This window comes from Balearica regulorum, chromosome 1 (assembly GCF_011004875.1).
Source record: "Balearica regulorum gibbericeps isolate bBalReg1 chromosome 1, bBalReg1.pri, whole genome shotgun sequence".
NCBI lineage: Eukaryota > Metazoa > Chordata > Aves > Gruiformes > Gruidae > Balearica > Balearica regulorum.
The window spans coordinates 153,641,153-153,666,690 of NC_046184.1; the positions used below are offsets into that span (position 1 = coordinate 153,641,153).

At 40.7% G+C, this 25,538-nt stretch overlaps 1 protein-coding gene across 8 annotated transcripts in view; it reads right to left on the reverse strand.

The window, feature by feature from the left end:
* Positions 1 to 658: 658 nt before the first annotated feature.
* The window catches only part of NAXD (NAD(P)HX dehydratase), a 54,382-nt gene continuing 29,502 nt past the window's right edge, over positions 659 to 25,538 (reverse strand). For 7 of the 8 annotated variants that reach the window (XM_075740067.1, XM_075740088.1, XM_075740104.1 and 4 more), the window contains 5 exons: positions 15,128 to 15,178; positions 14,943 to 15,047; positions 14,445 to 14,565; positions 5,436 to 5,556; positions 659 to 2,869 (listed from right to left, as the gene is read on the reverse strand). In XM_075740067.1, the coding sequence (XP_075596182.1) occupies positions 2,719 to 2,869; positions 5,436 to 5,556; positions 14,445 to 14,565; positions 14,943 to 15,047; positions 15,128 to 15,178 (549 nt within the window). In that variant the 3' untranslated portion in view covers positions 659 to 2,718. Of the gene's footprint in view, positions 2,870 to 5,435; positions 5,557 to 11,244; positions 11,365 to 14,444; positions 14,566 to 14,942; positions 15,048 to 15,127; positions 15,179 to 25,538 lie in introns of those variants that run through there. The other variant, XR_012833002.1, reaches the window with a different exon arrangement.

Consider the following 25,538-nt stretch of genomic DNA (forward strand, 5'->3'; position numbering starts at 1 on the left):
ACAACAGCGTGACAAGAGAGGCAAGAAGTGAGGCCTGGCTTGAGGGTGAACACACTTTGTTTTATGCCCACTGGCTTAAGCAATTTGTTTTTCTCAGGCGCAGGAGGCAATGCTTTTGGCCTTGAAGTATTCTCTTACTGCAGTGGTGCTGGTTTGGTCCTCTGAAATATTTAACCACAACATGATGGTACCGAGTTACCCCTAAGGCTTGGTGTTTTCACAATTCACAGAATACGTTCAAGATTGCCCTAGTGCTGGGAGCGCAGCATGCTTCAGCTCTCTCCAGCACAAATGGGAAGAGAGAATTAGTATGTTTAGTTATTAATCCCCTGCAATGTAAGTAACCTGCATAAATTTCAGGATCAGTAATGTGTCAGTATTGAAAATAAAATGGCTGTTGTACAGGGTAGGATGAAATTCTTTTACCATGTTTGTGTTAAACCCCTTGCTATGGATGGCGTGGCTGTAGGTAGATGGAGCAAGGCTGCCTGTATTCTAGCGGCAGAGTTTACACAGGGCTTGTGGGGTATTTTAAATGTGCTGGCAGCTGTATATATACCAGCTGTAAACTATACCAGCAGTAAACTAGAATGAATGGCAGGTCAGCTTGGCTTCTGTGGGAAATGTGATCTGAACACATGAAACAAAGTACACGCAATTAATTTGCTATTATTTTTATTTCCTACCAGAAGAAACTGCTACATTTCCAGAATGTTTAAAAATTGTAACAATTTGTATACATTTGTGAATAACAGTTACAACGTCTGTGTAGATTTAAAACCAACGCGGCAGGTTGAAATCTGTACTGAGCTCTGTTAATTGATTGACTTCGCCTACAAATGCCATTTAGATTATAATACCACTGATGTTCTAAATACAAAAAAAATGCTCATTTTAAAGGAAATCCAGTAGCTGTTTTAAAATCAGTTTAAAGTTTCTGATTTTATTTAAAAGGAGTTGGGCTTCTCAAATAGTTTTAAGGGGGAAAAAAAAGTAGCTTAGTTTCCCCAGAGATGTTGACAGTTTACAAAACTGTTTAAATTAAACACCAAAAACCCATCTCTTATGAGTAGACGTTGCTCTAATCTAAAAAAAGTCCGTGAACCCTCAGAGACCAAAATGCGCAAACATTTAAAAACCTATTTTAAAAATAGGTAACCACTTCAAAAAAAAAAAACCAAAACCAAACCAAAAATGCATTGGGGTGAGGTAGTATTCACAGTGCATCCAGAAATATCAGTGATAAGGGCTGAAGGGAAATACTTGGAGCAGCCTTTCTGATTCCAGGTGCTTTCTGCAGCAGCTACTGCAAGGTAGGAGAATGCAGTCTGACTAGTAGTCTAGAGCTAGGTCACTGGCAAAGAGTGGCTGCAATGAATATATAACATCTATTGCAGTAACTGTACACATTATGCGCTTGTTCCTGCGCTTTAGTGAGTATATATACACTCGGAGCTAGCTTGTAGGTTTAAGGGCAGTGCCCACTTCCAGACCTTACAGGAAGTTTTGTAAATGTACTTTGCACGAACTTGCCCTTCTCTCCAGATTGGTTCAATCCCTACAAGCTTTGACTGAATTTCCAAAAATTTAGGAAATGATACTGTGCAAAATTCTACACACCTTCCCCTTTATACCCAATCCTGCTCTGCCAATGAGCCCCCAGTAATAGGTAGGGCCCATAACAGTAGAAGTCCTGTCTGTCTTGATAAGGATCGAGCAAAAAGCCCCTAAACCGTGTCATCTGCCTTTTGCTCCTTCAATCCATATTCCTGCTGGTTAAGAAACAGCCAGCTCTGTACCTGTACGCCCATCTTCTCAGAGCTCTAACTCAGCAGGTAATCTGAGATGTAAAAGCACTTTGCTCTTCCATGATCACTGCATTTGGCCAGCTCAGTCTGGTAGCACTAAGTTTCTTACCCTGCCTAGTAGCTCTCCAAATGATAATTTCACAAAGTTCATCATAGCAAGTTCTAGATGAGTCAAAGCCAGCTAAAGGAGTAGAAAATAATTTTTTTTCAGGTAAGCATTAATTACTGTATAATGCTAAGATACCTACAGTATATCCTTATTCTGCAATTGGGGAACCTTTTAAAACAAAAAAGACCAAGACGTTGCAGGAAGGGGTGTCTTGTCAAAATGAACACTGCCTCTGGGACTGGGAATGGGAAAAGGCAACTAATTACATTCAAAATCTACAGCAACTCTCATGCATTCCCTTTCCAAAGAGGCTTACTTTTTGCTTCTTCATACACTAGCATGGCAAAAAAATGAAGTGCAATAGCTAAATCTAGACAGAGGGTCTAAGAATGAAAACGTGAAAACCTCGGTGCAATCCAAGAAAATTCAGTTGAGCTGGTGGAAGAATTTTGTATCTAAGTATCAAGTGCATTTTTATTTTTTTTTTGCTGTTCACACTTTAGTTATTGCTCAATAACTATCAAAAAGAACAGAGGAATACTTTCAGTTTAGTTTTATTATATTATAACAGATCTGCAACTACAGCTTATTTCAGCCAAAACATTTTTGTATTCCAAACTCTTAAAAAATATCTACATTAATCATATTTTTCTATTCTTAAAAATAAAAAAAAAAATCTACCTAGCATACCAATGCTGCTACAGCACTTGAAAGGGTGCATTACTTTTGTAAATTCTACGGTAAATGTAATTACTCTTGCAGTCATTGTTCTTCCTTTTCTTCCTCTCAGCTGCTTTGGCTTCAGGTTTCAAAAAGTTTGTTAAAAGCTGTTCCAACTTCTGAAACCATGTCCGAGGCAGTCATTGAACGTCCAAATTTTTGAAAGGCTTGGTGGTTAGACTGCCTCGTAAGAGAGCAAGCTCCAAATGCAGCCACTAGAAATGGATTTTGACTAAAAGGAAAGAAAAAAAACCCAACAACAACCAACATTATAAACAAAATCTGAACACTCTTGTGTAATTCCTAAGGTAGTGGACATACTCTTTGTACCCAGACATGTTTGTCAGCACTGTTGGGAAGGCCTCTTAAGCAAAAACACCTGTGTTTCTCAGGCTCTTGCATTGCAGAGCACCTTTGGCTGAATTTTTTTTTTAACAAATACATCCCTTCCCATGGCACAGCATACGACTGAGTGAGAAACAGCACCAGAGCTGAAGGATGCAAAAGGAAAACCTGCTTAAAGAGTGCGTAAGAAGGTTGTTCCCGGTCTAGTTTTACCTATGTGAAACTTCTTCTGTTCCTTCAGAGGAAGACTGCAGTCTCACCTGGCAGCCTTGTTGCTCCCTTTCCTCCCCCCTCGCTGGGCAACTCTGTTTAGTTTTGGGGGGCAGGGGCTAGGGGAAGGACATGGGGATGTGGACAAGAGACCCTGTTTTTAACAGGGCCATAGTCGCTGCTCTGGGGCCTTCATTAGATCAGCTTAAAAGGGGTACAGTGACAGCTGCAGACCGCAATGGAAACGAAGGCACACACTTCATGCCTCCTACGTGTTTATGAACTGTACACCTAAGGGACCATACCCCGGCCTCAAGCGCTAAACCTCCCCCAGAGAAGGCAGCACAGCCCTGCCACCTCCAGAGCACCTTTTCAGGGTTGGGCCACAGGAGCTGCTTCTGCTGCCTTGACAGCATCAGAGCAGGGGAAAACCACCGCAGAATAATTTAGCAGCCAGGCCTGGGCTCCACCTCACAACGCTCAGCGGTGGCTGGGACATAGCTGCCTCTTTGTCTCTAAGGTCCCATTGACTTCTGTGCCAAGTGACAGTTTTGTGAAGGATCACTGTATAAAGCACAGGCAAAGCAGAAAGTTCAGTTTACGACCAGGGCAGCTTCAAGTATGTCTTCCTTGAAAACTGCAACTTCATACACTCATCAAGGTGCAGGAGGGAGTATTTAAGCCATCTTGAAAGTCAGTCCTGGATACCCAAATACTGCTCTGAAACAAGAGCTGTGCACCGGCTTCTGGGCTCCGGAGAGCTGAAGCACCTATTCCTAAGGTTTCTGCATAACCAGTTCAAAATACGCTGTACTCCAAAGATACCACCTTAGCATCCCACGTACTTAACAGGAGAATCCTATCTGCTATTAGCAGCCCTGAAAGCCTATCTTAACATTAAGCCAATCTTAACATTTCAAAACCCTGCTCTGCACAGACCCATTCTGAAACAACAGAGCCAGGCAGAAGTGTGGAAGGACTGGCCGGACTGCCCGCAGCGCGGTCTACAAGCTGATGCCCTGATTCACGAAACCCAAAAAGCTCCTCCTTTCCTGAAACACACGAGGCAAACAGGATCTGTACAGCAGGTGTGTGAGAAGGGTCACCTTAACGCCACCACAGGAGACACAACATATTGCTGATGCCAATTATGCTCTCTCACTTTTCCTTTATCTATAAAATAAAGGAGTTTCTGAGCAAGCTGTTTGGAAAAGCCGCAGGAGCCCAAGTCAGGAGAGTCTGAAGAACATGTTCTGCATTTGCTAATGTCTCCAACAATGTCATACTGGTCTGTTGTACACCATGCAAAAATGACGTGAACCAAAATGACTCCTTTAGTGGCAGCTACAACTTCAGATAGATACACATTCTTTGGTTTCACTGTTCATTCTGGGTATGTTCGATTTCAGAATTTTAAAGTCCGGTTCAGCTGGTGCCTCACTCATCCTGGGCGACCCAGTGCAGTGCTCTCACAGTAACACCAGCACAGACCAGCTAACTCCCACAGACGTCTAACTGTGTGCATCTGCATGGTGCCTCCAAAAGAGTACAAAAGGTCTCATCTCCTCAGGCTTCAACAGCTCATTACTTACTGGGAAGAGGGACTGTTATTCCCTCACTGCTTATGTCAGGGTTCCTTTCAACTTTATTTAAAGCAGCCACTTTCACCGAAGGACTACATGACTCTGTGGACCAACTAGTAGGATAGGAATTGACATCAATTCACAGAAGAGCCAACAGCCAGCTGCCGGTGTGTGGCTGTCTGATGTATGACCAAGCTGGACTGCCACTCGGCTCTAAAATGGCCACCCTCTCGGAAATGCTATTTTATTTGCAAGTTTCAACTTACCTGAATTACCCCACTGAATTACTTAGGTCCAATGTAAGAGCATTCACCAAATTACAAAAACAAAGCTAAATAACACATTTTTTTGAATTACAGAGATGTTCCTGCCAGTGACTACCACTTATTTATTCTTCATACTTTCTGCCTAGATTCAGTTGTTTTGAAAACGCATTCCCCATAGACACATATATGGCCTTGGGCCTCGATCCAGGTTCACACTCTTCTGCCTCAAACTTGGGAGAAGTTAAATTACTGAAAAGTTTGTCTTATGAAAATTCTAACTATTATGTAGACTTTTCTAGAACACCCTTACATTTTTACAAGTACATGGATACCTTAGTCCTAATGACTCCAATTTCATTTGGAGAATTAAGAAGTTATTAATTAATATTCATACCCATTCGTTTTTTCTGCTCCAGCAAGAAATGCCCAGTGCGCTAAGACTCCAAGAGAACCAGAAAGGAGGTCTCCCTGTCCACCACATCTCCGGCTGCTTCCTTCGTGACTGCATACAAGTACTATGAACAGACAAACCAAAAACAGTCGTCATGTGCATTTTTCTTCTATTTACAATGATATCACCGTAGCTGTGAGGGTTAACCTCTGAGGCACGCAGAGATCGACAGGTAAGAGATCAACCACAGGCAGCAGCATATGCTGAAATACACTACTCTCAAAAAATACATTGCATTAACATTTAAGACATACTTTTCTAATTACTTTTCAATCCTTTACAAGTATCATTGCACAATGTATACACTTTCTCCACTTCACTCAGCCTGCACAGAAGATCTGGTCACTAATGAGATGAGTGATTGATGCAAACTGATGCTGCCAGAATGATCAATCACCCCAAACTGGACCAAAGCTACTGCACAAATGCAGGTCTCCAGAGTCTCTGACCTTCAGAATCTACAAATGTAAACCAAGGTGTTTTACAAACAGCAAATGCAAAATAGAACCAAAATCTGCAATATCTTCTGCTATGCCCATCAGAAAGGTATTTTACTGAAAACTGCCTTTTCCTTAGGCTTTGTAAAAACCATATGCAAAGAGTGACCTCTTTTTCTGCCAGTGAACTGTCCCCTCAGCATCTGTGTATGTTTCTGTCAGCAGTGTCACTGTGGATAGGCTCTGTCGGAATATCAGATGTTATACTTCTATTTTAAATATACAAAGGACCTTGATCAAACGGATCTCTTTGTGGAGCTTTAGCTAAGAACATGCAAATGGTTTCACTAAATTTAAAACGCCTTTGTTCTCCACTCTCAACAAGCCCAAGTAGGAAGCCTGAAGGATACCTAAGACACACAAAAAGAAAACAGCATCAGTTCTGCTGCCCTTCTCCAAACTCTCTTGTGCATATGTATCTATCCTTAGCTTTCCTTCTTGCTAGGCTCTGGAAAAAAAAAATCTCAGGAAAAATGTATTTTCCTCTCCTAGGAGAACGTAAGAGCTGGCAGGATCACTGGTGGCCAAGTAGCGATCCTTAGCATCTCCAGTCAGCTACTGCGGAGCTACGCAGGTTCAGGACTACACGCACAATGGTTTGTGTGCTCCTCAGCATGCCAAGTACACAAGCAAAGTATAAAGCAAGACGTTGCTCAGACAACAGCTCTTACCTCAATTTTCTCAATTCACTTGGGTTGGGTTTCTCCAAGGTGTATGAACAGAGGAGCCCAAGTGTTTGAGAGAGAGTAGTATCCCTATTTTTAAAAGCAATTTTTCTCTTACAAAATAATGGGAAAAATCTGGACGAAATTGAAGGACTTGCAGGTAAACCTTCTTAAATAGCAAGATGTAAAAAAACTACTTAGCACAAGCAAACCCTTTCCAGTTCATTTGCATGGTTCATTTCTGCTTTTTGTTACTTGGTGCAGCAAAGAATTGTACTTCACTTCTATTTCCTACCGATTCTTCCAGCAGTAATTGCTGGGCTCATGAGGCCAGGCAGTTGTGCATTTTTGCTGCCACTGAGAGGGCAAAGATTCATTAGTCACCATGAACACAGCAGACACTGCTGCAGCGTTGCCAGCAGTTAATTTTCCCAATCACTCTTCTCCCCTCCCCCCTCCCTCCCAAATTAAGATTCTGGACGTGTTTCTCAGGGAGCAGTAGTTAATGTCCAATTTCACAAGTGCAATGCTCTTCTGAGTTAGCGATTTGAAAAAGCTACGCCTTTTTAGGTGGCGTGGTTTATTTTATTTTATTTTTAAATACAGTGCTTTGGAGAAATTACCTCTAATTCTGCTACTTTGAAGATGGTATCTCACAGGATTTTCACTTTGAGGGCTTGAACTCCTGGCAGGGGGCAGGATGGAAATCCTCTGTTCAAAAGCTTTGGGGCCTTCTGACTGACAGCTGAGCACAAGCCCCTGCTTATTAGCTGTATGTCACCATCTGCCACCATTCTCTAGCCCCACAACCTTCCAGTCAGTTTTCAGCTATACACGAAAGCAAGATCTCCTCAAACTAGGCCAATTATAATACCCCACTACAAAAAAAAAAAAAAAAAAAAAAGTGGTCTTTTGTTTGTGGTTTTTTAAAAAGTAAGTCTCAAATATGTGCAGACTACCTCACAGGCAACAACAAAAGCAGACCTTTGTACTCTGCACAGAGATGCTGCAAAACAAATCCACGCAATAGCTTCAAAGAAGCAGAACTACAGGAAATTCACTTGAATGAGGGGAGAAAGGTATAACGCTCAGGCAATTCTTGCGCAAAAGCTCAGTTCCTCAAAGAATATCTCAAAATAAAAGGATGATGAACATCAGAACAGGTGATGGGAAAAGGAATGAAAAACTCCTCTGAAGTATAGTCACCGTTAAGAGCTTTTAAAATAAAAGCAGGAATCCCACACTACCATCAAGACAAACTGGCATACTGCCAAATCCACAAAGGACAAATTCTTCCTGATGCTTTTCCCTGCCTGCTCCTGGAAGAACAAAAATAAAACTGCTGTCTTCCCACTCCCCCAGTCCAACATCCTCCACTACACATCTGTGACCCGCTGTGAAGACAGCTCAAGCAGTTCTTTACAGACCACAGGGGTGACATCCTTATATGCTGCACTGAGCAGTGACAACCACTGGCAAATGTTACAAGACCTCGATTAGATGGACATGACTGAATAGCCAGTGACGATGCCGAGAAGGCAGGCAGTTCTAGTCCCTGGAGAGCTGCAGAATGATGTATTTACACAAGGATGAAGTATTTTTCAGTCTATTGCTCAGTGAGGCTATACCACCTTCAACTAGCGATGAACATGTAGATCGGAAAGCCTACAAAACATGGTTCTTGGAACAGCTGAGGAGTCCAAGACAACTGGATGCTGGACAACAGGGAAACTGCAAAGACTGAAATCACCACAATGTGTCATCCTTAACAGGCAGCAACTGAGGCCACTTAAGGTCAATTAGTCTGACACTAGTCCCAATCAAAGTAATGGACAGGTTCATCTATAGTTCAGCTGACAGTCCTTAAGAGATAGAAACACATGACTAATGCCAGTCAAATTGGCTGCTGGGGCTGGGTGTCTTGTTTTGGTTTTTAACAGGTCTGGACAACCAAATCTGCTGTCATTATTTCACAGGGTGATGAGTCACACCACCCCACCCCACCCCCCCCCCCCAAAAAAAAAACCCCTCAGTATACTCAGTATAATTGATAGACAGCCTTTTAATGAAAATTGATTTATGCTAAGTAACTTTCTGGAAAAAACCACCAAAACCAAACAAATCCCAGCTCCCTAGCACTTACCCATGGGGCATACATATACTATCATAAGAAAAGGCTAAATGAAATAAAAATACTATTGTTGAAAAAATCGCTGTATGAAGTATGGCAAGGAGATCTGCTAGAGTCAGAACAACCACAGCCCTATTCAATAGTTTCAACATAATCTCAGTGATTAAATAGCACATAAATACTGCCAGAGCTGCACACAGCAAATGCAACACGTCCCTCACGTATAGTCACCCAGATTTCTTGCGTACCTAAGTCCATGAAAACAATTTGTACTGAAATATGAGTGCAACAGCAACAAAAAAAAAGAAGGTTGTCATACTGACAGAATATTGGAAAGTAGACATTCCAGAGTTTTAGACTCCACACAATTCAAAACTCTGCCCCAGACTGCCTGAGTAACTATGGCCAAGTCATTTAGTAGCTCTATGTTTAATACATTTCAGGCCACAAAATAAAAGTTACAGTCGCTCCCCCTTTTCAGCAGTCCTTGAGGATAAGATAAACATTAGCATTTGGGGAAGCACTCAGATCATGGTGTCAACTTTTAACTATACCATTGCCAGCAAGTTTTAAGCTCAATGAACTGCCAGCCCAAACTCTGCTGGCAGATCAAAGCCCAGAAGAATGATCCATTTACGTGTACTGTATGCTTAATTAAAAAACCCAATCTGTTATGTAACTGAAAATAGCTGTCCTCTCTTTGAAGGAAAAAAAAATAATAAAATTTAGTAGTTTTGTTGAGATCAAGCACTACGAGTGAACTGGGAAGCACGAATTTTGACGTGGCTGTGCACAGGCAGCCCTACTTACACCACTAGCTCCTAGACACATTACAGTTAGAAAACCAAAGGCCCACATAGTATAAAAAGTAATCTATGTCTGTGTGTTCTTGATTCACAATATTCATAGTAGTGAAAAAAACCCCCACAAAACAGGGATTAATCTTTGATGTTTTTGTTTAGAACACAGAATGTGAAATATGGGCTAGCTAAAAGCTAACCACATAATGCCAATGATGATAAAGAAGGCCAAAGAGCCTATGTGAAACATCACACTTATTGAGGCTGCAAATCAAAAGCCAGCCTGGAGATAAACTTTTAATTCTTGAACCTCAGATGTCCTGAACAAGTTCTCTGCACTTGTCTTCCTCTTACAAAGCAGGAGTATTACACTTATCCTAACGCGCTTAGGGATCTGTGCATCAAAGGTACCACCATTCTGACTTCTGATATGCTCCAAATGGATTAGATCAGCTACCATCAGCTACCCCACAGAACAACAAATAGTCTTGTTTAATTAAAAGGCTTAAGATTTCAATTTTCTATACAAAATAACGTAGCTATCAAGGACCATTTTGCTCTATCAAATGCAAGACTCAGGTTTAGACCATTATCAGATTTGAGTAAAATCTTTTAGCAGTATACATCTCTGAGCTGGCAGATATTCATACTAGTAAGAAATTTATCTTTTTCCTTTTGCAAGTTAGTTCACAAAAGTACATAGCTGGAGATTGTGGACTCCCAGAAACATGTCCCAGAGTGCATACAGACAGGGAAACCAGTATTAATGACTTGGGCTGGAGAAATCACTCAACTGATGTGGAAAATGTAAGTTGGCTTTTATATAAAGGGTGCTTATACTTTTATATTCCCTAATCACACTTTTAAAACTTAGATAGGTCCTTGAGTGTGAGACAGCAGGCAATTTAAGTTAAAAGAAATTAATCCAAATTGTACATTACTTTTCTTGGATTGGTGCAGAAGCCAGGGGACGGATGTGATGGTGGATGAGCAACACTAGGGAGACAGCAGGCTGGGCTGAGCATGCAGCGGAGAGCACAGGCACCGTGGACTGGAACCACGACCTCCCTGTTTTGCTCACTCTGCAGAAGCAGGACTGGAGACAAAGGTACTGTCTCTCAGTTAAAATCTTGGCAAAATTTGCTGGGCAGCTGGACACCGTAAGAGCTTTTAGCTAAGTGAGCTAGGGACTGACAAGCACTGAATAGCTTCCTTTCCGGCTGTATGGGGAACAAATGGCAGAAATTCTAAGTACTGCTTGGGGATTTCTGGCAAGAGCTGGCTTTTTACTCCATATTCAGTATTCAATAATCCCTCTCACATGCTTCTTTGCTTCTCTTGACCATAGCTGCAGCTGGGCAACTGGAGAGAAACTATGTTTGGCTACTGGCTCCAGCTGAAAGTAGTCACAGGCAGCAGCGTGCTGGTTACCCATAAACTCTGCCTTTTGAAAGGCAGGTGCAGGGGAAAATACAGAAAAACTCATTATAACATTTAAAAACAAAAATCCAAATCCTCTACTTCAAGGACCTAACCAAATTTTAAACATGTTAGGAACTAAGACTGGTATAACCACACTTTATTATTGACCAGTTCTCCAAAGAATAATAAAAAGAAAACCTTAGAGAGCTGTGCCATAGTGAATAAAAGCTGACTTACCTTTTACCCACAGGCTGAGTACTCATTCCTACCCTGGTCAGTGATGGCACTGATATCACCTACCAAGAGCATGGTGAAGCTCATCTTTGTAGAGCAGGGAATCAACAACTGTAGACCAAGCTATAACGTGAAATTGCAAAAGGAAAGAGAAAAAGAGTATATAAAACTTACTTTAAAACCTTGGTGATTATGTTTACAGGGCAGTTGGCAGCTCATAACTGAAACGGAGACAGATTTTAGAAAAACCTCCTTTGCAGTGTAAGACTGCTACTGATTTCAGAGAGCCCACGGACATGATTCAGTACTGATTTTAAGGCCATAAGAAACCACCTGCATCATCTAATCTGATTCATAAAAACAAACATGAAAGATGTCCAAGTACTTTACAGTTTGGGACTCTGATGATCAAAATTCTAGGTATGTTATTGTCACAGCTAAATTTGTCTGTTAATAAAATCTGCCTTACTTTTAATCTGAATTTATTAAGATTCAGCTTCCAATTCAAATTTATGGTGCCTGTCCTGCTTAGATTACAGAGCTATCTGCTGACAGTAATCCTTCACCAACAGCTGTACTTCCACCCAGCTCACTATCAAATCACCTCATAACCCTTTTTGTCTTCAACCAACAGAAGTAAATTGGCTACTGAATTTCCTAGAGACTCACGAATAAAAGTATTGTGAAAATAACCATCATAATCACTCTAAGCTATAAAAGTGTTCACCAAGCCAGTCTTCCTTGTTGCAAAATTCTGCATTCTCTGGAAGCCTTTCTTCCACAACAGCCAAGTGTTGAACACTAAAGCTACATTGTTAAGTTTGCAATTTCTCATTTTCTTGGAGAGCATTGAGACTTACTTTTTTTTTTTCCCCTCCCCCAGAAAGCATGCATGTAGTATATTCCCAAAGGAGAAAGTTTAGAAGTGATATATGGAGACTACTGCATCAGTGAGCTAAGCACATGAGCTCAAGCAGGAAATGCCTGAAAATGGGTATGGCTTAAGCACTACAAACAGATGATGATATGAAAAATAAAAGGCAAGAGGAGTACACAGATCTTTTCATAATATTTGACTATGCTCAGAAAACATTGGCCTGAACTAATGATCTGGATTTCCCTCACACTGGAATCATCATGTATGTTGTCTCAGCTGAAAAAAATAACATCAGATCAAAAGAACAGACAGGTGAAAAAAGCAGAAGTTAAGAGCAAAAAACCTGGGAAAGAATTCAAGGTCAGTGACATGACAACTTGTTCTGTGTTCAGGCACAGAGCAGACGGTAGAATCTCCTTTCTCAATGTAATTTTGCATTTGAGAAGCTTTTAAAAAATTGACTGACAGTAACTCCCAGATCCAAAGAACGTTCTTGTTAAAAGGAAGCTAAAGTCTATAGTTTCTGCAAAATTCTAAGGAACCTTCTTGCAGGCAACACAAACCCTAAAAACAGCATTTGTAACAGACATTATTAAACCTGTATTAAACCTGACAGCTGCTTTCTTACAGCTCAGCAATGCTGCCTATAATGTCTGTAATCCAGGAGAGAGAAAGCATCGGTGATAGAACCAAGGTAAGAACAAGAAAGCAGCCTATAGCTGGACATCAAATAACTGCTATAAAGGCACAGAACTGTTCTTATTTCAAATCAAAAAGCCACTTAACTAAGAAAAAAAAATATCAGAACCCAACAGAGACAAAGAACAAGGTGGGAAAAAAATTAAAACCAACGAAAAGCCCCAAAAGACATACACCAAACTTGTGCCACACCTGAACATTCAAAATTGAAATGGGAAAGAGTTTCAGTTGTTTCCTGGTTTTTGAATCCTGCGTGACAACAGACAACGGTGACAGACCGTCCCCTCTCTCCCGCAGTGGTGGGGATACACTTATCTCAAGAATAACAGCTCAGAAGGAGAACAGAGATATACTAGGTAATGTCCTCAATCTAAAGCACTCGCCCAGTTTTCCCGACATTCATAAAAAAAGCAACAATCCTGCATAAAAAGAACATGGTTGACATAAAAACAGAGGAAGAAGATACACTACAGTACTCTAAAGCTCTCTAGCTGGCATAAACCGGAGCCAGGATATTTAATCCTCTGGCAGAGTTCATCCTCCCTTAAGCCTGGCCTGACTGTCCAAGATTACAAATCAAGCCTGCTATGGGTGCAAGAATGACAGCAGACTTCATGCAGGCCAACTTGGGTACTATATGACCAACCAAAGTCCTTCAGCACACGGGCATAACTATATTGCTTCCAGGTCCCAGCTTGTTTCACAGTCTGCTGTAGTACCTGTACTAATGGGGGTATGTGGAAGGTGGCTCTGCACAAACCAGTTGCCTTATTGCATCTGTTTTTCTGGTATAAAAGACTCCCATGGCTCCTAATAATGAAAAATTGACTGTATATACCAAACGGTTCTGAAGCAGCATAAACATTTATCAGAGAGATTAGCATTTCAAGCAATTAGAGGCAGAGCTGCGCCTTGTTATGTGTGTGAAATAAGACCATGCAGTGAATGCACTCATGAATTAATTTTATACTGATCACAGTAAATGATCAGTATAAAAAGCATCAGACAGGCAGCTAATTTTATTAAGAATACTTTAACCATATTTATAAGTGACTCTTTTAAAAAGTTGTAATGACAATCTAGAGTTAATTTGGTGGGGTTTTTTTGGTTTTGTTTTTTAAATTGTCAGGGCTAATGTACAAGTCATATATGTACATGCTAATCTACAGCCCCATGGCAGACAGTATGAAAGAACTGAGCAGCTCATGAACCTCAAGACATCTTCACTTTTCACACACACCGATATATGGTGAAACAACAATATTAGTCTGCATTAATTTAGCAACAACATCGGCACTTATATAGACCATCTCAGCTAAGGATTTTAGAACAGTTCACAAAGATTAAAAAATTAATGTCTCAATACCTGTGTAATGTAAAACATAAGTTATAGCCATTTAAATGAGAAATAAAATCAGCAACTTTTTTCAGCAAATAAGTTGCACTCTTAAAACATCAATTTACACAAATCATCTAAAGGTGATCTGCAAAGACAGTCATACCTCGCCTTCAGTCTTCAGGGGAATACAGTCAATCAATTACTATATAGTCCAACCACTGGACTATGACTGAAAGCAAACAAAACAAAAAAAAAATCACATTGGTAAAAGCAAAAGGCTTCACTTACCTTTCTCTCCATCTGAAATAAGATCTCTTTCTCCCTTTTGAACAATTGTCAAATTCCCCATGGCTTGGCTGAGTCTTAATACACATCCATGATGATCACTACTGTCTACGGGGTCTCTAAGCTATAACACAAGAATTCCATACACAGTACATATTTTACTACTAGAACAACATACTCTAACACATGCTACTTCAGCATATGGGCAGGGGGAAAGGGGGAGAAAAAAACAAAGCAGCAGTATCAGTCTTTCCAGGTATTTTTTTCTATACCCTCTGCAATGCCAAAAAATGCATAAGAAAAGGTCGTCTTTAAAAAAGAGCTCTGTTTAAGAATATGCATTGTTGTGGTGATTATCCCATGGAATAAAACCCCAGAGAATGCTGCTTTTCCATATAAGAAACAGCCCATAACATTTAAGCCAGTAATAAGTTGTTTATTTTTAAAGACTAAAAGACTAAACTTGCATGTACTTAAATATCAAAAAGGAAAACAGCTCACCATGGCTTCATACAGTCTACTAAACTCCATATAGTTTGGAGTAAGAATAGCTCGCTGGTAGCCTTGAATAAGAGAAGGCTGCTGGGAAATGAGCCACAGTCCATCCTGCAAAAACCAGTAAGAAGAACATTTACTGAATAGATTCTTAAACGTGAAACCACTGACTGAATCAAGAAAATACTTACGGCATCAATAATGATAGGAATTCCTTTCACTTTTGATTTTTCTATAATACCCTGCAAAAAATGCAGATAACCTTAAGATACTTGCTAATTCAAATCTCGTAAGATCCAAAACAAATTCATGCAATAAATTTGGTCATAAGTTGTTTTTACAAAGTAAGATACAAAAAAAAAAAAAAATCCGTTATATTCTGCAAACTAACATAAGACATTTTCATATCAACTGGTAATTTTACAGTTACATTGTTCTCTCCCTGGTTCAAGTACAAGAAGTGTGAATAGGGTTTCCCTAACTGATGTCGTGGTGTTGATATGCATGCAAGCAAGCAATCTCACCTGCTCTCCTTGGTGTTGGAGGCATGCAAGGTCAACTAAGTCATACATAGTAAACATACATCTCCAATTAAAAAAAAAAAAATCCAAATGAGTATTGCCATGATAGAAATCTATCAATAACTCCTGTAACACTAATTTTAGTTGCTTTTCTGATGATAGTCCCCCTGCAGTGTTTGACTTCCTTATATACTAACATCCCAAGACAAGCAGTATGTAAGACATGTCATTTCACTCATGGTCCTGGAGGTTTTACACTTTCAAAGTAAAACCAAGGCGGCCCAGACAAGAGCCCATTTGCAAAACTGTTTTTCAGCAAGCGGTATCTACCAGCAGACCGTCTGCCCTCAACCTCTTTCCTAACTGAGCAGTGGCAGTGACTGATACTCAAGCTTTTTTAATGGGCAATGGCTGACAGTCAAGTTTTTTCAGTGTTGGTCATTACTAACTTGTCTTTGAAGCTGGAGAGTTTATCTTTCTCCTGTATAAGATAACAGAGGATGGTATCGATCCAAAAGTCTAATTACTTTTGAACGTTATTAAGCTCTTCAGAGTAGCTATCACACAGCACTGAGCTCCACAGGTTAGCAAGACATTACATAAGGAATAAGGAAGCAGTTTTTAATTAATGTTCACAGTATTGAATGTACCTCTGATCTTGTATTGTGGTCAAAATAAATACCACCCACCTTGCTTTCTGTAAATTATTCATTATGGCATATACATATCCTCACTAACTCATTCCTACCCGATTCTGATTTTTCCAATACCAGCAGAAATCTTTCCCTTCTATTTTCAAATGGATGACCAGAATTTAGTGGCATGCTTCAACTCAACACTACTTTTGTTTGTTTGGGCACTGTTTGCACATTGTAAGCGTGAGACTGAAACACTACCCACTGCTCCAAGCCTGAGGACTTGTCTCAACACACAGTTGTGGCTCTGTTAGAAGCCACTACAGAATAAAAACCTTTCCAGGACATACACACGCTTGCACAGGTCTCAGCTTGGCTGGGTGTCACACATTGCCAGGTGCCCAGCCTCCTTGGGATCCCAAGGAAACACCACAAGTCTTCTCTTACATTCATCTACTTAAATAACTTTGAACCAATAGCAAGTTTTACACAACTCATACCATTCAGCTACTAATAAATTATTCAGATTTATGAATAAGTATATTTAACAGCTGGGCAAGGACAGAATCTTAAAACACACCCAAAATTAGCTGTGGTGTACTGAAAACCAGAGAGCTTTACTTTCAAAGATTTTAAGAAATTTATTAGACAGAGTCATTCATTTATTCATTACTGTTAATCTGCACAGATGTGCACAGCTTGGTTTTCCTTCACAGAAACTGGACTCTTTTGCCCCTCCTATGTTAAGTTCATTAACAGTTATGTTTAATCTGACACACTTGGTTATCATAAAATAAGGCTGTAGATCTAGCAACCAGGTTTATATTTTTTTTCCTGTATAAATCAATGTCATACATCTAAAAGTCCAATTATTTTTGAACCATACTAAGCTCTTCTGATTAGATATATGGCACTGAGCCCCACAGGTTAGCAAGATATTATGTAAGAAAGCATTCAGATCATGCTTCCCCAATTTTTGAAGATACAAATACCATTTACTGCAACCTCATTTTCTATCTGGTTTTAATTAGAATATTTTTGTACATTAGCAATTTCACCAAACTCCTTCAGTACACTTAAAATTATTACTGCTCCACTTCCCACTAATATGAATCACCAGTTTATTCTAGTATGTCAACTTTAGTAAGCCAGTCTTTCATGACACTTCATTTTTTTTAAAACAAAAAAAAGATTTCCCCAACAGATTCCATAAGGAAGTCTGAAGGAAGACACCAGATCTCAGAAGTCCTTATCCTTCCAAACTATTCTCTTAAATTCATTATAAGCAATCCAGGGAACTAATTTTGCCAAAGTTCTGTTCCCCAAACAGTTAAGGATTGGCTGTTGCTGCTATTGTTTGGTCCCTTTTCATGTTTCCACATAATTGTCCTCGTGACTACTATTTTTGTCTATCTATCTAACAACAGGCTAAATCAAGAATCCTGAAGGTGCATTGTCCACCAAAAGAATGTAAATACAAGAAAAAGACTTGTGGAAGTTAAAAGCATGAAAGTATATGTACAGGTAAATAGCTTCTGGAAGGCTGGGTCACTGGTACACTTCAGAGAAATAAGGCATTTTTTCCTAATAATGTTTTGAGTTCCTACCTCTCTAGCACATCCTCCACAATCCTGAGACATTTGACCTCTGCTCTGAAGAGAAATTTCATCTTGCTAAGTAAAATCTACTGGCCAAACAACTTTATAGTGTACCAAGTCTCTGAGGTATCAATCTCTAATCTAACATATTGAGTGATCTTTGCTTTTTCTCTCTCTCCTTATAAAACACACAATCAAGGGATACAAAATCCTTTGCTTTTTGTTTTTTTAATAAAAAATTAGCTTTCTAAATAAGACAAACAACTCTACCCTAATTACTTTCCTTACCTCTTCATTCCTTAAACCCAGAAAGAAACTGCTTGGAGACAGACAAGGAACCTCAGAAGAGAAAGTTTGGGGGCGGGGGGGGGGGGTAATCTGACAACTGTGATAAAGCAGTAACAGGGATAAGCAAACCCCCGAAAGACAACCACACGTTTGAAGGACACAATGTTCATTGGAGAACCTCCATTTCCTATTGATTGTGGACAGGACCCATCTCATCTGCTGCCATTTAAAGGTCAAATGGCTCACCACTGGAGAGCAATTCATTCCATGCAGCTTAGACACCGCATTTAGGGTGGGATGAATCACCAACAGACATACCTGTCTCTCCTCAGCTATCATAGAGGGAGCAGAGGTACTTTACTGCTTTATTTTTAGATACCAAGAATTAGGTGAGATGAAGTCCACTTTTAAACGCTCTATTACCGCAGATATTGTATAAAAAATATTTGCCTAAGACGTGTTTACAGCAATAACAGCAACATCCTCTATGCACAGTATTTTGTTCCTTGAAGCAAAAATCATTTTTCAGCTGAATCTATACCTCTATATTTGGCATGGTCTTTCCTGATTTAATACTTGTAGCATACAGAAGAATCTTCATTGTTAATTGAACAATTAATATAGCTCAGACTAACTTTACTTTCGCACCACAGAATCACACAATGGTTTGGGTTGGAAGGGACCTTAAAGATTATCTAGTTGCAACCCCCCTGCCATGGGCAGGGACACCCACTGAAACCTAATTAACGGCTTCTGATAGGATTCTATAAGCAAGAACCATCTGTCCAGCTTTACCCCATGTAACAATTATTTATATGGGAAAGGATTTAGAAGAGAACATTGCTAATTAAAAGTACTAAGAAATGTTAAGACAAGACCTGAAATCCAAACACCAATCACACAAGTAAACAGCAACATTACAGGTATCAATGTCAAAATCAAGACATTGCCCTGTCCCTTCAAACAACACTTTGAATATTAAGATTTTGGAAATTCTAGCTCCAAGATATCCCTGTGGACTATTTTTCTGTGCACAAAATGTATTATACTACAACAGCAGTGGTTCAACTTGGTGCAGACCAAGGCAGGAGCACTTCCTTCACTCAATTCCTAAGCACTTGAGAACGTTCAGAAATGAAGGATTGGACTCAGGGCAACCTTGGCACTAGTCACAAAGCAGAGAGGACAATGAGGAGGAGGAGACTCTGACAGGCTGCTGTCATCCAACCTCATGGCCTACAGCCACACTGGTTGGCTAAGATACCAAAGACTGAAATTCAGATCCTTCTTCTAAGATATCACAGCCAGTTCCAAATTTCAGTCTCCTACAGGCTTGGGGAAGAGTGGCTGGAAATCTGCCTGGAGGAAAAGGACCTGGGGGTGCTGGTCGACAGCCAGCTGAATATGAGCCAGCAGTGTGCCCAGGTGGCCAAGAAGGCCAACAGCGTCCTGGCTTGTGTCAGGAACAGTGTGGCCAGCAGGAATAGGGGAGTGATTGTCCTCCTGTACTCGGCACTGGTGAGGCCACACCTCAAATACTGTGTTCACTTTTGGGCCCCTCACTACAAGAAGGACACTGAGGTGCTGGAGCGTGTCCAGAGAAGGGCAATGAAGCTGGGGAAGGGTCTAGAGCACAAGTCTTGTGAGGAGTGGCTGAGGGAACTGGGGTTGTTTAGCCTGGAGAAGAGGAGGCTGAGGGGAGACCTTCTCGCTCTCTACAACTGCCTGAAAGGAGGTTGTAGCCAGGTGGGGGTTGGTCTCTTTCCCAAGTAACAAGTGACAGGACAAGAGAAAACAGCCTCAAGTTGTGCCAGGGGAGGTTTAGATCGGGTATTAGGAAAAATGTGTTCACCAAAAGTGTTGTCAATCATTGGAACAGGCTGCTCAGGGAAGTGGTTGAGTCTCCATCCCCAGAGGTATTTGAATGACATATAGATGTGGTGCTTAGGGACATAGTTTAGTGGTGGATGTAGCAGTGTTAAGTTAACGGTTGGACGTGATGATCTTTTCCAACCAAAACAATTCTATTCTACCTTTCATGTAGAGAGTCCTAATAATGGGGGTTTGGGCAGTCTCTTGCTAGAGATATTCTGGTTTGTATCAGTTGGCTAAATACTTGGTGGGTCTCTGAAACAGTGATTCTACAGCCCACAACGTTTGGATGCGAAAAAGGAAACAGGTTCCAGCCCACTGTGATTAAACTCAGTGATGATGAACTGTATTACAAGACTGCAGGACTCATGCTAGAACAAATCTGCAACAAGTTTCCTCTCCTAATAATTGAAGGCCAAAGTTTAAGTTTCTACCCTAATTAAGCCAAAGAGGAAATGACCTGGGATTCACACATCCCGTGAAGGTTCTGTATGGGACAACCTCCCACACAGTAATCATTTGTAAGCAGCACCAAATACTTGACATTTTGGATTGCCCAAAATAATATTTCAGTGATTGCAATTTTTGTTGGAGGTGGTTGAGGGGAGGAGAGCCAGAGGGTGTAAAATTAACCTGAATCTACTCCCACTATACTCTTGAAATACACAAATTGATTTTTGAACAATCTTTGCTCTAACTGGATATCCAGGACTTCTATACAACTCAGTAAGAACTGAAAAACAAGTTGTGTCACAGTAGAAACCATATACAGGTGCTCTACATGGGTAAAGGTAACCCTTTAGTGCAATTCAGAAAATATAAAAAGGGTGAAGAATTTATGTGTTTTAATGAATTCTTTTATTATCGTGGAAGCTACTCCTTGAAATGCAAAGCATTAATTTTAGTAGAAATCTGTGTTCTCTGTCCCAGCTTTTAGATGGGAATTTTAAAATAGTTTCCCAAAACCAAATTCCAATGTTTTTTTGAAAAAACAACAACAACAAGACCAGCAGGTCAAGGGAGGTGATCCTGCCCCTCTACTCCACTCTGGTGAGACCCCACCTGGAGTACTGCGTCCAGCTCTGGGGGCCCCAGTACAGGAGAGACATGGAGCTGTTGGAGCAAGTCCAGAGGAGGGCCACAAAGCTGATCAGAGGGCTGGAGCACCTCTCCTATGAGGACAGGCTGAGAGAGTTGGGGTTGTTCAGCCTGGAGAAGAGAAGGCTCTGGGGAGATCTTATAGCAGCCTTCCAGTACCTGAAGGGGCCTACAGGAAAGATGGACAGGGGCTGTTTATCAGGGAGTGTAGTGACAGGACAAGGGGTAATGTGTTTAAGCTGAAGGAGGGTCGATTTAGATTAGATGTTAGAAAGAAATTCTTTACTGCTAGAGTGGTGAGGTACTGGAACAGGTTGCCCAGAGAGGCTGTGGATGCCCCATTCCTGGAAATGTATAAGACCGGGTTGGATGGGTCTTTGGGCAACCTGGTCTAGTGGAGGGTGTCCCTGCCCACAGCAGGGGGGTTGGAACTAGATGATCTTTGAGGTTCCTTCCAACCCAAACCATTCTGTGATTCTATGAAAACACAAAACCCAAAACACACTGAAACCAGAACAACACACATACAAAATCAAAATCATTCAGACTGGAAAGGACTGCAGGAGGAAGAAGCTCAAAGGAATGAATGGACAGGCTACTGCTGAAAGAGGGCACAGTAATGCAGAAAAGCATGACACAATTTATCCATTTGATGGCCTGCAGCTGTGCTACGAAACACAAGATTCACCTGCATCGCACTAACAGGGACATCCAGGACTCTTGCACACTTCCACAATTATGGAAAAAGGGAATGGCCCGAGATGAGCCAGTGCGAGACACTGGCTGCAAAAAAACATCTAGGAGGGGAATGGGGGGAACATGTCAGGGAGAAATAAATTGCTATGGAGCTCCTAAGTACAATCAAAGGGTATCTAATCAGTCATGGAAGTCTTCATAGAGCAGCTACCCTGAGGCACCAGAGGCAGACAGCAGGCGGTATACTCATAGCGAGCACCCACAGCCTCGAGCAAAACTCTGCAGTCAGTCTGGACTTCTCCACCCAGGTCCACAAGCCAGCAATAACACACACAGCCTATTTACTCTGCCTGTACAATAGCATACAACCTGGTTCTCCACGGCTCCTCGGAAAAGACAATTATGTACAGTTTTGCCCACACCTGACTTAGATATACTTTTCAGCTTTTTTAATTAGTGTGGATTGGCAGCAGAATGACTGCAATGGCTTTTAACATATTATTAGTTGTATCACTATTTGTGTTTTTCCTGATGAACTGGTTTAGCTACAAAATAACTTTGGCATCCGGTGTTTGCAAAGGGAAGAATCAGGAAATTAGAGCTAGTGGTTTTAATAAAAGATTGAATTTTAATGAAATAAATAGAAAACCGCATTAGCGGCGTATATAAAGCAACATCTATCCCACAACAGTAATTAATTTTCACTATGGATGCATCACATTGTCATCCTTCTACCTTGCAATGGAAAGATACTGCGGGCAAAGTTTCCTTTACCGACACCAGTGACCAACACTGCATCTCCTAGGTCTCTTTGTCATGTCTTGGCCTACTCATGGCAAAATTCCTTACCCAAGTGCTCAAAAAGAAGTTCAAGCTTCAGCATTCTGTAATAATGGACAGCACCAAAAGCGCACTCTATTGCAACATGCAAATGCCAAGTATGTAATTACATCTTCTACTAAGTGTTCCAAAGTAAAGTTTTAAAAAAAAAAAAAAATCTTAGGTGAGCTGCTGAGCAGGTGAAGTGCTTTAAACAAGTGTTTGCACCCATAAAGCTTGTTAATAACTGGATTTCTAAGAAAGACTAATATTCTCGCTTGTCCAAACAGGTAACTGCCAGACCTCCTTGGCATTTGGGCAGTATGTGCCTTGCCAGGGACACACCATGCCCACGTTCACACATCTAAAACTCCGGTCACCTGCAGAGTAAGTCAATGCTATCCTATACTGTACTTCTCCAGCAGGGTAACCAGAGGCCTGCCTGTAGCTGGGAGAGGTTAGAAGGCCCACTCTGTAAAAGCTCAAATACTACCTTCTGGAATGCTGGCTATATTAAGGTGACTGACGGCGCAGTTTAGCTCCACTGCTCTAGCCTGTGCTACTGATTTGACAATACTAGACTGACACAGGCTCCTGGCTGACTAAGCTGGAGCCGCCAGACTCAAGGCAGCAAGAGTGACTTGCTTCTGGTTTGGTAGAGACATGCAAATGTGGATAACCTGGCACTGGTTAGGTCTCATGCAACCTTAAATAATCAAAAAGGAGTGGCAGCCCCTTTTATTAAGAAAAAGTACTTTTTACTGAAAGCTAGGATCAGAAACTGCTGTTGAAATGCCACCTTAACTGCTTGTATTTTTTGCATGGATGCTGCTCCCATCCAACAATCCTGAATCCATGGTTTTGTCTGGAACAGAGATATAAAAGGGAAGAAATAGCCACAAATTACCTTGTAAATGCCGCAGCTGAAAGCATTTCTGCACACCCCCATCCCCAAGGTGCCTGGGAGGAACAAACAAGTTCAATCCCAACACGCTGCAAACCAATTCCTACAAACAGGCACTGAAAACCCTAGGAAGCATTTCTGCGTTCCTTGCTTCAAGCCTGGATAAATGCAGAGTTAGCAGGGACTCAGCTGCACAGAGGTCAGGATGCAGCTCTGTGGCAGAGATGCTTGGAAAATGGGCTTGGCAAGCAGAAGTTTGTAATCTTGCACAGCTAGAGGTGGGCAAATATCCCAAGCTCAGGCTGTGCTCAAGGCTACAGTCAGGGCTGGTGGGGGGAGAAGCTTCCCTAAATAAAATATATTTGATACAGGAGGTTTTGAAAAATGTTAAAAATGGAGTTCCACTCTTTGAGATTCTTCACATCAGAGCCATATTTTTAGTAACTGGTTTTGTTTTTTTATTTACCCACTGGTGGAAACATGCAGTTAACACTGAAATTTGCTTTCATTAGTTCCCACGAATTGATCCAAGAACTCATCCTCCTCTCGAAACTCAGCAATGTCAATCAAAATCTCACTTTGTGCACAAGCTTTATATAAATCACATTTAACTAGCCTAATTGCCTCAGTTTTACTTTATATATTCCTGTATGCATAACTATCGCTAGCTCATTAATCACTGCACTAAGCTCTCAAACCTCACAGAAGAAATGATTAACTACTAACCACCACTGGTACTACTTGAATACAGAGTCACATAACAGAGACGAATATCCTTTCTCTGAAACAAATAGCTGCTTTATCTCATCGTTTATGTTCTATTCAATTCAACTGGGTCTTTTGTCTTTTAACTGTAGTACCACATGGTAGGCTCTATTTAAAAAAAAAAAAAACCACAACCAACATTTTCAGGTGCATAGGAAAACACTTCATTTAAGCCAGGCAGAGGTTGATAAGGGCTCTAAAGAGTACCTCACCACATCATCAAGCTCATTAAGTGCTCTGGGAAATGTTAAAAGCTGTTGTTACAACTAACAAAGCTGAAGATGCTGTAGATGGCAGCTAATCAAAACTGTTCTATTCCATATTAAAAAAATTAAAAAAAACACAACAAAAACCAAAAAAGAGAGGAGAATGATCCACTTGTAGATTCCCTCTTTGAATTCAAAGTAGATCACTTGCTGTCAAAGTTGGAGGAAAACTGCAGCTAACAGTTTCTTAATATCTGTCTCAATCATATGCTAAATTCTTAGAAGTGATATAATCAGAAGTAATGCCTGAACATAAGGTATACAAGAAAACAAAGAAAAGGCCTCTGAAATACTGTCCCAGTTATGCAAAAGAAAAAGCACTCCTTTTTAGGTATCCCCCCCAAATTAACCAGACATCACTTGAGAAGCTACATTTACACACTTCCATCCCTAAACACATCCAAATCCAGTTTAAGCAATAATCCTGTTTACTTCAATCCAAAGTAAAAAAATCTAAATCAGAATAAATAAAGGCACAAAACTTTCTCAGGCTGTCTCATTCACCAAACATTTGCACTCATAAAGCAAACTCCACAAGGTTTCCAATTTATGGTTGATTATGTTAATATCAGATTTGGCTTAAGACATTCATGGTCCGCTGTTGGCATTTTGTCTTAAAATGAAACAAACAAAATGAACTCTGGAATTTATCACTGCCAACTTCTTTTTAGGGTTTCTAGCTGAATGATGCTCAGATAGAGTTGAAAAGGTATCCAATTCCAGTGTTTTGCTTACAAATGCTTTTAAGTATCAAAATCAAGTTAAACAACAATATAAGCCTGCACACAGAAAGCAAATGAACATCCCACTTCACTGTGAATGACTTTCATTAAGATCCATTACATATATTGGAAAATAAATTCTGCTTGCAAGCTGCATAAACCTGTATTTAAGGTCCTGTTAGCATATTTTCAAACACTGTTTTTCTGCTCAAGACATTTGTGAGGAAACCACAGAATACTAATAGTTCTTAGCACAACCAACAATAGTTCTTAATGTAACCAAGAGGATCTCTCTGCCTAGACCTGGCGTTCCCAAGCTGTATCCACATCAGTACCACCATCACAGAGAAAGAACTGCTCCCCACCCCAGCAACCGCCTCATCTTAGGTGAGGATGTCCACAAATCCTGACTCTCATC